Source organism: Chanos chanos, chromosome 4, assembly GCF_902362185.1.
Source record: "Chanos chanos chromosome 4, fChaCha1.1, whole genome shotgun sequence".
In the NCBI taxonomy this organism is placed as follows: Eukaryota; Metazoa; Chordata; class Actinopteri; order Gonorynchiformes; family Chanidae; genus Chanos; species Chanos chanos.
The window spans coordinates 43,516,348-43,533,965 of record NC_044498.1 but is presented as its reverse complement, the minus strand read 5'-3'; the positions used below and the strand labels follow the sequence as shown (position 1 = coordinate 43,533,965).

The 17,618-nt window shown below is 41.2% G+C and overlaps 1 protein-coding gene across 1 annotated transcript in view; it reads right to left on the bottom strand.

Annotated features, from left to right (window-relative positions):
• The window catches only part of sobpa (sine oculis binding protein homolog (Drosophila) a), a 34,882-nt gene extending 19,842 nt beyond the window's left edge, over positions 1 to 15,040 (bottom strand). The window contains exons 1-4 of the mRNA XM_030772877.1: positions 14,945 to 15,040; positions 7,263 to 7,334; positions 5,353 to 5,488; positions 3,534 to 3,743 (exon numbers count right to left, since the gene is read on the bottom strand). Of these exons, the coding sequence (XP_030628737.1) occupies positions 3,534 to 3,743; positions 5,353 to 5,488; positions 7,263 to 7,334; positions 14,945 to 15,040 (514 nt within the window). The remainder of the gene's footprint in view (positions 1 to 3,533; positions 3,744 to 5,352; positions 5,489 to 7,262; positions 7,335 to 14,944) is intronic.
• Positions 15,041 to 17,618: the final 2,578 nt, after the last annotated feature.

Here is a 17,618-nt window from a genome sequence, read left to right as displayed (position 1 = left end):
TTTTTCTCTCTTGTTAAGCTTAATGGGTCTTGAGTGAATTCTGGTTGGGAGCGAAGACTAATTCGCAATTACGGTGGAATAACTCCCACGTGGCCGTGTGATAGCTTTGCAGACACAGCATGCATATTTTATGGGGCTTGACATGTTTGACTGCTGCCCCATGCCTGCTGCCTTTCAGGAGAAGAGGGGAGGAGCAGGAGGGGTAAAGCGTGGTTGGGAAGAATGATTCCACAGAATACAATGACTAGTAGTTAGTAACTGACTGACGTATATTTATTTATTTATTTATTCTCTTTTTTTATTGCAGCCATTCATTTAGAAAAAAAAAAATCTATTTTCTGTTATAGAAGTCATTTTTAAGCCTTCACTGCATGTGTTGAAACAATTATGGTTTGGTTCAGCTGTACAAAATACATTAAGTAAACTAATAAGAGAAATTGTGACAAAAATGAAAAATTGCATGTGGTCTCATGCGTCAGCTGTGATGGCTTTAAGGAGCAAAAGACATCACTCAGGAGCGCTGCATCTGATATCACGCTGTGAACGCAGTTAACAACAATTCAATAGTTTTATGGTCAATGTGTGTCTCTGACTTAACAGCTCTTAAAAACTTGAGCGAATGAGTCTAGAAAATATAGATGACAACGTTCACAGGTCTGCTATCTCACAGGGGAAGAACTCAAGCAGTCTCAAACTTCTGTTGGTAATTACCCAAAAGATTTTCGCAGGCATCTGAAAAAGACACCATCATTAGCACCGTAAACTACACGGTGCAAATCCTGAAGTTCCCATTAATGGAGATAAATGCGCTAACGCAGAGAAGATCACTAACTCTGTAACTTAAGAGATTGTTGGCTGACAGAGAAAATGGCTGCCGTGGTGGCCTGTTTGCTTTTTTTTTTTTTTTTGCTTCTCTCTGGCCAGGTCCTCTGCACTTCCTCTGAAAGTATTATGTTCATACAAACAGTGAGTGAAATCTGTTAATTACAGCTGGGCTGCTTCTTTGCTGGCATACCTTTACTTCAAAAGCCTCTATGTGCTTCTGCAGCAGGCAATATGAATAATTCAACAGGGGGGTGGGGGAACGTGTGTGTCTGTGGTGGGGGGCGTGGGGTTTGAGGGACTCAGTGTTGCCTGGTGCTGCCAGGGTAGTTAGCAATGCTGCACCATCTGTTTCCTGCTCTGAATGAGACACACACACACACACGCACACACGCACACACACACACACACACGCACACTCATAAACATACACGCATGTTCTGGGCCAGGTCAAGCCAGGCTGGGGAAGCACCTCACGGGTATAGCTGACATGCGCTAATCTGTTTCTGTGGCTGTGGCCCATGGGCGGCACAAGTAGGTCCTCTGTTCTGTGTATGATGGCTGTGATTTTCCAGCATGAGATTGAGATTCTGACTTGGCAGTGAGGGAGACAGCGGAGAAACCATACACCAGGAGTGTGACTGAACTACTCCACAACTCACCTACACCTAGCAGCTAATGAACCTCCAAACGTCCATGCACCGTGCTGTATAAAAGAACGACGTTCCGAAAGCCACTGTAAAATGGAAAACGTCTACTAAATTTCACATGGTGTAGGGAATTACTAGATTTTGGTCAAAGGAAGATCCTAAATGTCTAATTTGACATTTACTGCTTATTGCAGGGCATGAGAGAGAACTTTAATCTTCCAGAGTTGTCTTATTTTTTGTATCTACAGTTAATATCATCAGTGTGTGCCTGTAGTGGTTAAGAGCAATCTTCACTCAAATTGCCCACAGTCAGGAATGACTTATACTGTCCTCACAACACAGTGCTCTCTGACATTTCTAGCCGTTTCATAGAAATGTTAGAGATACCATTACCTGTTAATTTGTTGTGGCCTAGGGACTTTCAAAGTTTCAGATCCTAGCCATATTGCGATGCAGTCTGATTGCTCATCAAGGAACCTTTCACGTGAATTAATGCGTTACAAACCAACTCATGGAGCTTAAACTACAGCCTAAGGACAAAATCAAGTGGGAATTACGCCATGTCCTGGCATCTTCTGGCCTATTTTTTTTGACTGTCATTTTCTTAACATATCATACAACTTATGGAAAAATGCGTGACTCGTGAAGGACGAAGCATGTGTTAGCCTCACTAACCTTGACCAAGGCGACTGCTATATGAAAGGAAGATTTTGGGATCGCAGATCACTAGACATTCCAGATAAGCAGAAAAAAAAATTGTTTAAAAAAGATAGTCAAAGAGAGTTATTCAGTTCTTTGTTTGGGTCTTATGCCAAATACCTATGGCGTAGGCCAGTCTTCCTGATTTGTAAACACTGGAAGCTAGCCTTTGGCGGAATCATCACTGTACAGCTAGCCTGAATAAGGCTCACAATAGCATAGTGTAGATTGATTGCATCCCTGGTTGCTTGAAAGACTTTACATTGAATAGAATTTTCAGCCAGGACTACACACCCTCAATGGAACTCGCAGCTTTTAATTGACTTGTTTGAAAATCAACTGTGTATCATTTTCCACACTTTAAAACTTAGTTTCCACATTACTTTTCCACATTTGTCCTTGGAGCAGACTAATGTAAAGAACCTGTGAGTATTTCATCACTGATAAAGAAAAGTTGATGAATCTTAGGTAACTGAACCATTGGCATTATAAAATTAACATCAACTGCTGAGGACAAAAACGAGCAGAATTCAGCTGTAGACATGACTCAATCTATTGTTTTGTTCAGCGCTTCATTAACAGTTTTCTGTATTTACCTTGGAATTAGTCCAATGCATGGCACTTCGAGTTTTTTGTTTATTTGAATTTAATGAATATAAAAAAGGAAAAAAGAAAAACATTTAAAGAATGACTCATTCTTATTTCAGATGCTTAACTGAGTAAATGGACAAAGCGATTTGCCTCACAATATAAGTTGCCTTAGGCAAGCTCAGGTTAGCCTAGCTTACAGTATGCAACGACCACCGCATCGTCCATTCATCATAAAAAAAAAAAAAAAACGAACAAACAACACAGAAGCACTTCTGATATTTCTCTATCTTTATGATTAAAAAAAAAAATTTTCAAAAGAAAAGTTGTGTTGAAGCTGTATTTCATGATCAGTAACAGACAAAACTGAGTCCAAGTGAAGACAAGTGTGATTCCACTGCAGCTTGTGGTGTGTGTGAGAGTTTTATATGCAGTCTACAGAGTGTTTATGAGGCACTTAAGTAGGCACAGAGTGTGTGTTTGTGTGTGTGTGTGTGTGTGATGCGGAAGTGTGTTATGTATGTCTAAATACGTGTGAGGCATGACTGTAATTGAAGTGTTTGAGAGGTACATATGGGTATGAGAGATGGATATGCATATTTGCGTACGAGAGTGTATATGTGTATATAATTATGTGAGTGGGTGTGCATGTATGTGTACAAGTGTGTGTGTGTATGCGTGTGTGTGTCTGTGTGTGTGTGTGTGCATGCATATGTGTGTGTGTCTGTGTGTGTGTGCATGTATGAGTATGTGTGTAAGAAAATAATCTCTCACCTGCTGGTGGTTTGATGAGTGGGGGCGGGATCAATGGGACAATGATTGGCATGCTCCCATGCTCTTTGGCAGAGGGAGTGGAGGAAGATGTGTTGGCAGAGGACTCTGCCATTACACCATTACGTGGCGTTGGTGTAGACCGGGAACTGTTGGCGTGAGGAGGCGAGGCAGCACTGTTCTCTACCACAGACGTTTTTGGCAAAGAGTTTTCTACAGAGGAGAAAGAAAAAGAGAGAGAGAGAGAGAGAGAGAGAGAGAGAGAGAGAGAGAAGTGTTGGCTGGTGAGTGGGGGGTTTTTGGTTCTATAGCAGTGCTTCCTACGGCTGGGATAAAAAAAGGCGCTTTGAAACCACCAACCTGCTGACAGTTGAAGTGCAGAAACAATTTTTAAAACATGACATTGCATATTGAAATTTAGCACACGTAAGACAAAACCTGCTTCTCATATATAAATGTTTTGATATGCCTGGAAGTATGTTGCTATGTACTTAACTTAGTAGCCTGCTTAAATAGCACTACGCTGAAATATGTTTCTTTGTCTGAAATTTAGTTGAACATAACTGCACTGGACAGAGATGAATTTGATAGAGTGGAATTGAACTGAGCAGAACTTGGCTGGCGGCGTTCCGCTGCTTGGGACTGCCCTTCTGAAACTCCAGTTTAGGCACAACTATTCTAGCTCCCACTATGCTGTGACTGGTGTCTATGCAGGCCCAGCCCTGTGACATTTCAAATGCATACCATGCAAGTTTGTTTTCATATCTAGCATGGCAGCAGACTTAACATCAACAAACAGAGGCAGACGGGGTCCAGAGAAGCCACGGCAGCACCGCAGTGCAGACCGCTGTCTTGCACAACAGACTCCATTAACTGCAACCTGCAATACCAAGCATAAGATTTCTGAATCCATTATCAACAGATTTCCAAACTCATTTATCATTGTAAGTCCATATGTACTTTGGAAAGCGGGTGAGAGAGGAGGATTTATGATAAAAATGAGTTAATTAGGTTTTGATTGTCTCTCCTCTAATCTCGCTACTTCCAGCCACGTCAGTGGACAATAGCGAAATATCATAATCTGCGGCAGCGGATTTGTCTGATGACGGAACGTAATTACGGAAAGAGGGAAATGATTGCAGGGCCAGGAATAGCGAGTTGGTAGCAGACACAAAGCATGGCCTTCTTTAAAGTGTAAATCTCCTATTCGTTTGAGGAGGGGGGTGGGGAAGAGTAGATGGATTGGACACATGGACGGGAGAATTAACTTGTTCATTGTGTCCGCATCTAGTCCTTCCGATCCTCGCGGGCCAGGGGAAGACGCTTGACAATTTAAGTCACGATAATTCCACAACTTTGGGGTATCTGGGGGATTGCTCAAAATGAAGACCAGGTTAAAGACCATTGGATTCATGGGAATATCCTCCCAGGAGAACAATGCTGAAAAATTCTGGCACTTAACCCGGTATTCTGTCTTTTGGCACCCATGTCTAATTTGAAGTTCTCTTCAAATTAGCAAGTGTTTTCCAACGCCGGGTGGTTAACTCTGTGGATAATTCTGACGCCGTCGGCATTAGATGTTTATCAGGGGAAAAAGTGAATGCGGTAGCCGCGTGAAACCTCTACACAAAACTGTTTTTTTTTTTTCCCAAAGATTTTGTAATGCGCGTCATTCCTTTTCTTGAAATTTAAAAGTAGGTGAAACGATAAATGTTTTGCAGTTATAATTTCAACTCTTTTTTTCCCCACACAGCTCACTGTGACCAAAATCTGTTCCTCTTGTGATTGGTTGACAGTGTGACAGATGTTTGTTCAGACCCACCTTTCAGGACTGAGATATGCTGGCGCACATCCCCATCGGGGTAGTTTCGTATCTCGAGGTCGTCGGAGTCACGCAGCTCCACTTTGTCGTAACCATACCAGCCCAGCAGCTCATTCATCGTGTTCTCAGCAAAACTCTATAAGAAACAGACCACTAACATTACACATTTTACCCATTAATAACATTTATATTCACTGTAATGTTCACTGTTGTTCAGTTTTTCTTGTCCATTTTTTTTTTGCCATGTAATTCAAATCCTTGAGAGCAAACAGACACACAAATCTGCAACTTGCTGTATTTTGAGCAAAGTTGTAATGAATGAGAGAGAAAAGGTATTGCATGGAAAACTTTGGGGGCAAAAATCCTGCATGAGACAATGACAAACATGTACTCCGTGAGAAAAACGAATAACAGACGGCCATATGCGTTAGATGTGTATGCCAAAACGCTACTCCTTTTAATACTCTTCTGCTCTTACCTACCTCATTACCATAAGACTAGACACATACAGTTATAGCTGCATCAGGCAATGGAATCTTTTAAAGATATAAACAAAGACTAGAGTATGCATGCACTAAGAAATGTAAGTTCCTTAAACTAAACAGATTATGTAAAGAGGATACAGGTGTCTGTCAGCATGTCACATATGTCTAAAAATGACTTCAGGACATTTTAACTGTTCAGCTGTGTTATTACACAACATTCACAAAATTCTTAATTGTCATCCACACTTGATGAACACACAATGGTTACCACTGTTTTTTAATTGAGTCATAACAGAATTCCATGTTAAGGGTGAAACTCACCTCATTTTATGGTGAGTTTAGTGCTTCATTATTTCAAGGAGCAGTTTTTTGCTTAATTAAGTACTTTTCGGTTCATTTAAATCACTCTTTCTCAATTCTGTCCACAGGGACCTCAAGCTGTTTCACATATTTAACAGTTCCCTAAAACCTCATTCAACTTGTCATCTGGTCAAATATGTGAAATGGCTGGAGGTCCCTACTGAGAAAAAAAAAAAAAAAAACAATTCCGAAAAACACTAATTTGTTTTAGGATGAAATCACAGCATGTAACAGAAGGTATATCTGAGGTTTCAATTACTGACACAATGCTCCCATGCTCCCAGCTGCTAACACACTAAACCTCTTCAAACATGCCGGGGGTTCCCGTTTCACACAGATACATTTAGGTGTTGCCGCAGAACAGTCAGTGTTCAGCATGCTTTCAGTAAAGCCAAAGAAAAATGGACGGCAAAAGCAAACCGTACGTTTTCGAAGACAACCGGCCTAAAGATAACTGATGTACACGGGGACTACAGTTTACAAAAAATATATATATTATGTTTTGGAGGGTGACATTTCCAAAACGCTCTCTTTGACCACAAGAATGATAAAAGAGTCAGTGTTTGCTAGGCAGCAAGACACCACACAAACTCTTAAAGTAGGAGAATAGAATAGAATAGAATAGAATAGAATAGAATAGAATAGAACCCATGCAATTCTCTTGCCATACTTTTTAGCTCTTACTCCACCAATACCCTGAAAAATCCCAAAACAGATCAAACAACAATTTTATAAAAAATGATCAGCCTTACAATACATTGGAATTCACTGTTCTTACCAAGCACAAGCACAGATGATTACAAGTCCTTTAGTATGTCACTTGTCAATTTTACCATTATTTCCTGCCATGCAAATAAACTTCATACGTAGGCGTGTCAACCAAGAAACACAAAGTATTCCCGAACAATGCCGTCTTGTAATCAAAAACACTCATAATCAGTTGGTAGCATTAACACAAACTAATAAGAGAAGCATGTTTGACTTCTCTTTTATTTTTAATTCTGCTAAAAGCGTTCCTCAACTTTTACAACACACTCTAACAAACTGTGTTTTGGGGGGGCTCACCATGGAGTAGGGCGAGTTGCCATGGAGATCACCCGCCTCGCCCGCCCATGGGTGGGCCCGCTCAGCCCGGACCTGATGAAACATGAGTCATGCTGTTACCTTCACACAGTCACCTGTCAATTACACTGACACACTGTCAATCAATCACCTCATTTCACACTGTCAGTCAATTACCTCATTTCACACTGTCAATTACAGGGCAATTCTTTCAATCTCACACCAATAAACATGCCATATTTATCATCCTAAAGTACTGACATGTTACTTTCATTTCGAGCTGTCCATCAAACCCTCGTGTCATGGATAAAATATGTAAGTCGGGCCCTATTTAGACACAAACCCTTGCACATCAGAACAGGCAGTAATTCACAGCACAGCTTCTATCATTTTACAGTACAATCTTAATTTGATGTATCTATTTTTTTTTTTTTTTTACCATTTTAAAGTTACGTGCACATAAGAAGGATGCATAATTCTGATTTACGAACAAAATGCCTGGCACCTGCACAGGTACTGGAACTTTCTGTAGACAATCGTTTTTACCTGACTCACCTATGGGATAAGAGCTCCAGGACAGTGAGGAGGCAAAGGACTGCCCTATGCTCCACAACGGTCAAGACACAGGAAGCATACGAGACTGAGAGCATCAGTGAGTCATGTTGAATCATTATTATGTATTCATAGCCTGACAGCCTATGAAGTGAAAACAGATTTAGGAAGCCTTCTTAAGTGGATACCATCCAAAGGACACAATCATAGATTACAATCTGGAACAGAGCAGTAGTGTTCTGCAAATTCAAATTAACATCAGAGTTTGGTCAAACAGATGAATGAAATGAACATGTAGTTCTCTCTCCTTGTCCCCTTTTCCCCTATTCTGTGATATTTGCCATCTCCCACCACTAGATGTCTCTGTTCTGTGATAAGCTAAGTATCTTGGTGACTGTGTTTAGTTTTTTTTGAGTTCACCAGGTCAGTTACGACATATGCCAAGACCCGAGTATAATTTCACATCACCTCCAAACTGGGCTATATCAGCAGGTCAATTTCATAATCTATCAGATATAAATTCAGATTAAAAGACAATCACTGTCCCAAAAGCAGATCACCCTGACTAAGAGAGACCAATGTGAAGTCATGGTTGGTTCGTTGTGACTGGAAGCCTTTCTATCTCCTCAGAACAACTCATGCTGTGAGTACTTTGAATGATTTCAAATATATACATTGTCGCAAAACATGGTTACAAAACCCCCTGAAATGAGAATGTGTGGAAGGGACAACTTTTTTTTGTATCACAGGAGCGTTGCTTTCATGTAAGGCTTTTCTTGTCTTCCTGTTTTAGGTTATTTTTCTCTGTCTTTTTCCAGCTGAAACCATTTTGGTGCTGAACCTGAAATGGTCAGGACTAAACAGAGCAATATGCAGGATTAGGACCCATTTCAATAATACATTATTCATTAAAATATGGCCCATGCTTTGATGTAAAGGAAACTATTTTGAGGATGATTTAGAAGGGCTCACTAAAACTAACTCTCTCTCTCTCTCTCTCTCTCTCTCTCTCTCTCCTCCTTTTTCTTTCCCTCTCTCTCCCATTCCTACTCTCCACTTTCATGAGCTGCCATCAGGATTGAGTTCCACTCTCGTTATCTCTCCAACTTACTGGAAGGAGGGCCAGCGAGAGAGGGAGAGAGAGGGAGAGAGAAAGCACTAGCAAAAGGGCCATGGAAAGTGTGAAGCTCATAAATTGATGAAACGTAAATATATCACATATAAATACATGAAAGCTAAATTTTATATTCTGACCGAACATCTCGTTTGTGTTTCCAGCTGTCCATCTTTATACTTTACACACCCCATGGGACCGCTAGTGTAGACCCTCTAGAAGAAACATTTACTTTATTGATCTCTCCATGTGCTTCATGTAAACTGTTGCAGCACCTATCTCTGCTGTGTTTGTTTGTTTTGTCTTTTTCACAGTGCATTCCCTGGCAAGCCACAAAACTCAGATTAACCTGAAGGGTTCTTTCATGATTTAAAACCCAAGATTCAACCACCAGTCATAAGACATACAGATGCAAAGTACGGTAGTGAACAAAAGCGGAGAAATGGAATCAGATCCTTCACATGAGTCATACTCACACAAGTTTCAGAGGGACATTATATGTGATTAAACGTCCACCCAATTGTTTGCATAGGGTAATGGCCGCCTATGTCTGCACACGATTCATTCAGACCAATTTGTCATTCTGAAAACAGACTATCGTCACAAACCATTGTCCATATATCTTTAAAACCCCACGACACCCTTGTATCAAAAAACGTTGTTTTTTTTTTAATGAGAGTTTCTGAACGAGTCCCTCCCTCCCTCTCTCTCTCTTTCACTGTCTCCTCTCTCACTCTCCCTTTCTCATTTTCTCCTTATTTTACTTTGTCTTGGAAAATGGTAGTGGTTGTGATGGTGGCGGTAGTGGAGGTGGTGGAGAGGTGTGGAGGGGCGGGAGGAGACAGAACTGAACACCGTGTGGGCAGAAACCGGAGTAGGTCACAGTACACCATGATAAAATTCCCTAATCCCTCCGCCAAGTTTCCCCCACGCTGGCCCTCCCTCTGCCTTTCCAGCTCTCCACAGCCACACTTTTCCATTCCCTTGTTCTCTCTCTCTCTCTCTCTCTTGCTTTCTCCCTCCCTCCCTCCCTCTCTCTCTCTCTCTCCCTCTCCCTCTCTCCCACTGCTCCGCTCCTCTTTCATTTACCCCTACCTTCCTTGATATCCGATCCGGTGCAGGCTCTCGGGTTACCGTTTTTACAGCTTAGGCCGCCTATTGCTGTATACATTCCTTTCTCCCTTGCTCCAACAGCAACCACCACCCCTCCTCTCCCCCCCACCCCCCCCTCCCTCTCTCCGTCGCCTGAGCCGATTACTTACCTCGGCTTATTTTACCACACTGCACATGAAAGCAGTGAGAGATGAAGGAAACACTGTCAGCCTGTTGGGTCTCTCTGAGGTATGATCCCTCACAAGGCCACATTGTGTGCGCTCTCTCTTCCTCTCTCTCTCTCTCACTCTCTCTCTCTCTCTCCCTGCCTCTATCCTCCTCTCTCCAGTTCTTTCTTTATAAACATACTATGAAGCAAGAAAATTTGTCAAACTACTCTTCAGAAAAGTGTTTGTGTGTGCGTTCACGTGTGTGTGTGTGTGTGAGAGAGAGAGAGAGGGAGCGAGAGAGAGAGAGAGAGAGAGATAGAAAGTTTGAAGGAACAGTTGATATTGGATGGAGCACTGGGAGAAAAATGGTCAGCCCTCAAATCCCCATTGAGACAATGAAGGAAATTTAGAAGGAAATAGTTACAGCAAAGTAACAGCAAATGACAGGTGAGCATGGAGTGATCTGCATGTTAATGTGTGCAAGGGGATGTAGGGTGAAACTGTCAGGAGACAGACAGAGGGGGGGGGTATGGGGGGGATAGAGGATATAAACTGTATTACCAAACAAATAAAAACATCCATAATAAATTTTCATTAACAAGATCTCCCTCTACAGACACCTGTTTCTCCATGTTCTTTTTGGTGCATCACAATTTGGACTCTGTCTAAATCCCCCCCGTCCCCAAGTAACAATATACAACATATCAGATTCATCTTTGATTCAACAGAATTTGATCTCGAGCAGTTGACGCAAATGTTTGAGGAAAAGTTTTGTTTTGTTGTCATGGCTTTGCTTTTTCCTGTTTTTAGATTCCCATGCAGTCATGGAATAATTAATGCTGGACTGGTAATTTGATACGTATGGGCAGCCGCACTATGAGAGCAGCTTTCTCTCTTTCTCACTGGGGTTGAATGTTGGAATCATTCTCAGGTATAAAAAAAAACATTAAACAGTAAGACATCTGCATTTATATACTGAGGCATTATTCATCTACATCCTTTACAACCCATCCATCCATCCATCTATCTATCTATCTATCTATCTATCTATCTATCTATCTATCTATCTATCTATCTGTCTGTCTGTCTGTCTGTCTGTCTGTCTGTCTGTCTGTCTGTCTATCTATCTATCTATCTATCTGTCTGTCTGTCTGTCTGTCTGTCTGTCTGTCTGTCTGTCTGTCCGTCTGTCTGTCTGTCTGACTGTCTGACTGTCTGTCTGTCTGTTTTGCTGTTTTTCCTCTTTTTTCCTTTTCACTACTAGTCTCTACTAGTTTTAGTTGAACTGCGCAGCTGCTGGATTCAGAAATGTTCTTCCTATGTAATGCCACAGTGAATACAAAACATAACAACACCATATTTTCTGGAAAACATTCACTGTACTACGATGAGCCTTCACTGCACTGTGAGATCACAACTGATGGAGGCAAAGTATCATTCCATGTAACACACCCTTCTTACACTGTATATTTCTCACAGTTACGGATGTGCAGTTGAGAACTGTGGGAAATGGAATATCCAGTCTGAATTATGCAGATTCCTCACGAAGCCAAGTGATATCATCCATAGACCTTAAGCGTTTGGACAGAATGCTTGAAAATCTTTCATCTATTCAGTAAGGAAACAGCAGATACAGCGGGGTTGATGCTAAAAGCTGTAGCACTGTCTTGCAACTCTTTGTCCTAGAACCCGAGATATGAGCATGACGGCAACGTAAATCCTGAGCAGACCATATGCCACAGCTACTTCAGCTGTCAAGCAGTTTTCAATATGAACTTAGTTTCCTTTTGGAGAAAAAAAAAAAAACAGCAACAATAATAATAACTGTAGCAGAATGTATGCAGGGCGCAAAACTAATGCAGGCGATAACCTTGACTCATAAGAGAATGGAACACAACTCTCGCACTGTTGGAGTGCGTCCATGAAAACTGTTTTTAAAGAAGCATGGAGTAAATGACTTCATGACTACTGATTGCACATCACTTATACAATGCATAGTCCTGATATTTCGAATGTTAAAAACAGAACATTAGAGTTAATGATCAGATTTTGGGCAACAGGTATGCTTACTATGTGTTTGTAACAATGTAATAATCACTAATTACAATATTTCACAACATTAACCCTCCTTAGTACCTAATAAGTTTCCTTTTTGGCACACGATGTCTTGAGAAATCATTATATTAAGTGGCCATGGCAAAGAATATGATTTTAACCAACTTTGTTTCCATTTACAATCGGCAATACCCATGATGTGGTCAATGTGTAAATCATCTACTTTCATTGTGATGAAACACATTTGCTGTTTTGGTCAGGTTATATAGAACTGTTTGCACTACACATTGGAGTTTGTGATTAGAGTATGTACTGCATGCCACACAAACACAGACAAACGCGTGCACACACACACACACACACACACACACACACACACACACATATAGATATAGATATAGATAGATAGGTAGATAGATAGAGATATAGATATAAGTATAAACACATGTAGACCTGTAGCCCATTTTCCCACTCAAAGCTCAATAAATTAAATGAACAAATGTTTTTTTTTTTTTTTTTTTTACATCAACAGTGTGACCCATGTGTAAAGCTGGCATGGTCTCATATAAAGCCTATCCACCACACTTATCTCACTGGACAGCTTCCTAGGATTCACTGACAAACATTCAGAGTGTGAGACAGACTGAGAGAGAGGCAGAGAGAGACACTGCAAACACAAACAAAACAAAACAGCTGGACACAAAGTACATCTTTGGTCACCTACTACAGCATACTTTGAAGTGCACGGCTGTATATATCAGTCTTCTGGATTATTTCATAGATTTATGTGACAGCTGTTACCAACACACAGTTAAAATTTGTTTTACATGTCAGTACTTCTGATATGTTTTATTATATAATGCCCTTTAATGCCCTCTATTTTACTTTAAAATAGTAAAATAGAGATATGAAATTTTAGAAAAAGGTATTCGATTTATTTAAAGTTTAACCCAATTTTTGAGAATGCCTGGAGTGTTCTCCTGCTGGTTAAGCCTGTGCTATCCTGTTGTCTGAAAAGGGAAACAGGGAAAAATTCTCCTAGAATAAGAGAATGACACTAAATAAATTACTACCTTAGGTCTACTGGTCAAAGTTTGGGTCTTTTCATTGAATCAGTTTTATAGTACAAATTTTTACAGTAAATTTTTCGTCTATAGAATGTGACTCGATGCAGAGTGTTTTCAAAGCACAGCTTAGACGATTTTTCTGAAAGCTTGAACTATAGACCTTAAGTGGGTAGTTTCTTCTGCCCTTGTCGAAACCCTGCAACTATCAGTGACTATGGATACAGGGGAAAATATCCCAAATTGTTATTCTAAATGTCAGTAATTCCTGACGAATATGATAATACAACTAATCATTCCAAACTAGTTGCGCAATAGCTTTATCATATGCCATGCACAACGAGACCGTGGAGACGCGCGTGTCTTGCTACAGGTCAATCAATAACTGTCAAATTTAGGACTCCCAGTGGGCAGAATGATTTAAACGCACCGCTACCGGTCATGCAGGTGCCCTCATACATTTACAGACAGGAAAAAGCGGAAAACCTTCGAACAACCCCCCACCCATCTCACCACCCCGAAAACCTAACCATGTTCTGGGATACGAAAACACGAAATTCAAAAAATTCGGTAATAAATGGTTAGAAAAATAATATTGAAAATATGGAGCATATTTTCGTTATAAGCACGATTCACCGATTTTAAGTGGTATTCCAAAGCATAGACTACTGGTGCGAAAGCAAGAAACAATGAACACATGAAAAACGTGGAGACAAAGCAGAAATAAGCCCCTTCCAAATGAAAGGGGATACTCATCTCTGGGTTAGTGTACTATGCAGGCTCCTAAAACAGACACAGCTGATTCACACAGATTACTGAATGTGCAATAACAACACCGCAAGGAGAACTGAATGTACGTTCGTTAAAGAACAAAAAACGTGCCCTTGTCTGCAGGCGCACATCTGGATTGCTAGCCAACGCTACGCCTTCGCCACAGCTGGACTGACAACGCTTTGCGAACATTGAAGAAGCTCCTTTTCGGAAACGTTTTCATATAGCCTAAACAGATAGCATACATCACTAATGCGTTTCCTATGCTTATATATGTGCCATTCTACTTGGGACCCCATTGTTTTTAGTGGCGACAGTGGATGTAGTAGTAGTAGTAGTAGCAGCAGCACTATTGACGCTGAAACTGACGCACTGGATTTTCCATTAACTCTAGTGAAACCATGTAAGAGAGGTAACTGCATTCATAATTTCGTTTTTCAAACTGCAGTTTGAATACAATGACACAAACTTGTTTTTTAAGAAATTTGGGGATTTTTTTTCAAGAACACGTGCAAGACGATCAAAATTTAAAGTATTTCCAAATACGGACTATTGACTTGTGTTCTAATATTAGTTAAAAACCAAAACACAGTGTGTTAGAATAGTAGAAGTATGTGTGGGGTGGCATATAAAATTTTCTCAAAAGGGAGGGAAAATGACCGAAACAATGCCGACCTGTTCTGCAACCAAAAATCAAAGTTAGCCAATTATCCACAACACATCGAGTCAATGAATCAAGCCTCTATTCCAATCCGGAGGCGGAGCGGCAGTGCGCTCAATGCATCCAAAAATGACAAGCCTTTATGGTCGCCTCAATTCCACGCCAAGTCGCAGACAACTGAGTGGATGAAATCAGGGAAAACCTACCTTCATCTCCTCGTTAATTTCCCTTTTCACGGGGTGAGCTGGTTTTCTGCTTCTCTTGTTTTCTGGTGGTCTGCCTTCTTTCTCCATCTCTGCCATTTTTTTCTAAAATCTCTGTCAATATTTGCGGTGAGGGGGGAAAGCCCGAGCGCGACGCGAGGCGGGGCCGTTTCAGAGTTGCTGGAAGGCGAACGTCAGGCGCGAGACGAGCCCCGGTGGAGAAGTTGATGCTGCTGTTGCGGGCTCGCGATGCCCGTTCGAGTCAGCCATCTTCTGCCTCCTATTTCTCCGTGGTCTGAGCGTTAGTTGAAGCGAGTCCTCTTGGTAAACCAAATGAGAGGTTGAGAGAGAGAGAGAGAGAGAGGGAGAAAAAACCCAGACAAGGGGAGGGGCCTCCACGGTAACTCAATACGAGGCGCTGATCCCGGGAAGGCTATTTCCTACCAATTTTCCACAGATAGGTTTTCACTCCGGACTCCACGCGTGTCGGAGATTGTCGCACGATACCAGTGAATAGGTGCTGCCCTGTAATCTATTATCTCTGCCTCTTTGCGATATCAGTGCTCCGCAGGGGGTTCTTAACATTGTCAGAAAAGAGGATAAATCTGTATCCTCAAGGGTACATCATAGAAATGTACTACTAATTAAACCGCACTGGAAAAATCTGGATAAATTCGCATATTGATTCAATTATTGAGCATTTCAGATTGTCGTAAATCCCCCCTGATTTGAATGTGAAGCTGTCTGTCTGCATGTGTGTGAGTCTTGAGGGTGTCATGTGCACGTGTAAGTGTGTCTCTACTTTGTTCTGTGCACTACTGTTGAACCAAGGAGACATTTATTTCTTCAAATTGATGACATTAAAAACTACAGCACCAATTTCAGTCAACATTCAGAGGTCTGTGCAAGAGCGCCACATCGCTCTCTTCTGCCCTCTGATGCTTTTAACAGCGGTGAGATTGGTAGCTCCTGCCTCAGTGGATGTTGTGTAAGTCATTTTCCACAGAGGTGAAACAATCCCATCACTGTCACTTTAGTGAAATCTAACTGAATGACACTCCACAAGTACTGATTCATAAGACAGGAAGAAAAGGAACATCTCCACCGCTCCAGAGGTAAGCCATTTCAGATGACCGAACACACTGTGTCTCTGAATTAGCTGTGCAGTGTTATATGCATGCTTTTTAAGTGTTTTTGCAGAGAGGGTGAGACATCACAGTTTTATTGTTGAAAGACTTAAAAGAAACAGGTAAACATATATATGCATTTGATCAATGTCCATCAATCATGTGATGGACATGGTTCCATTTTAAATCTTTCTTATTTATCATGCCAAACCAGAAAATATTTAATTTCAAAATAGTTTGTGTGAGTGCTCGGGAAGGAGAGAGAGAGAGAGAGAGAGAGAGAGAGAAAAAATTAGAGAAGGGATGCCTATGTCTCAGCATGAGAAATTCATTACATTGACCTCTTGAGTGCTTGACATGAAATGAGGTCTGTCACCCACAAAGAGCCCAAATGGCACCATGTACAAGCTCCGAGGCATGGAGTGAATCAGAATCATCTCACAGTCATCGTCGGGTCCTGCTTCCTCATCTTTTACCGGGAGAAAGAGATCTAGGGCAGCGTGGCACAAGTTCTCTTGTCGCTTGGGCTGCCGTCCTTGAACAGAAATCTGCCTGTCCCATCCCAGATCACAAGCAGATGCGGCTGAGCCTCAATGAGAGCATTGTTTCACACACATCGCCCCGCCAGGGCGGCCAAACATTATCCCATGATAAACAGTTACATTCTAGCCAGGATCTAGTGTTACCCCGACTTGATATGGGAGGAGGTGCCTAAGCTGTATATAACAGGGGACACTGTGTTTTCCTAGATGCGGCTTGACTTTCAGGTTGATTCAGTTCCATAGTTTTTTAGCATTGTGGATGAAAGTGCAAAGGACTATGGTTTGTAAACACAAGTTAAGAACTTAATATGTAATGACAAATAAGATTAGAGGATGGAATTTGGCTCTCTTGAGGCAAAGCTGGTGGAAAAAGTGTGGTCATAGGCCACACCACTTGGGGAGGGAGGAGAAGGGGTGTTCTGTATTCTGTTCTCTGCATGGTTATAGGCAATCTCTATTTCAGACAGATACTTACAGGATTTCTATGGGGGGAAGAATTACAAAAAGAATTAAAAGCAGATATGAAACAGCTGGGTGGAGAATGTCATTACAACTACACACATCCTCCAATGGTTAGCGAAAAATAAACATCTACCCTCAATCAAAGGACCAAAGGAAGCTTTGTTGATGCAGTATGCTCTGGGAGACATCCATGTGTGCACAAGTGTGTAAGAGTGTATATGTGTTTATGAAGATGACATCCTCTACATAAGCTAGATACCCAATCTGTATAATCGTTATTAGGTTGTGTTTCTGATGTGTTCCCTTTCATTTTAAAACTGCACTTTCTGTACCATCAATCAGTTTGCCTGACCTAGAGCACTTGATTTAGAAAGAGTATTTCTGTACATACTTCAGTATACCATTAGCAATGGTCCATTCCATTTAGGTCAGATAAATCAGTAATTGGACATGAACCTGAACTGGAATTTGAAAATTCTGCAGCATAGGATTCCATTTGTATTACAATGTCCATTGCCAAATAGCTGAACTTATTGGGATTTTCAC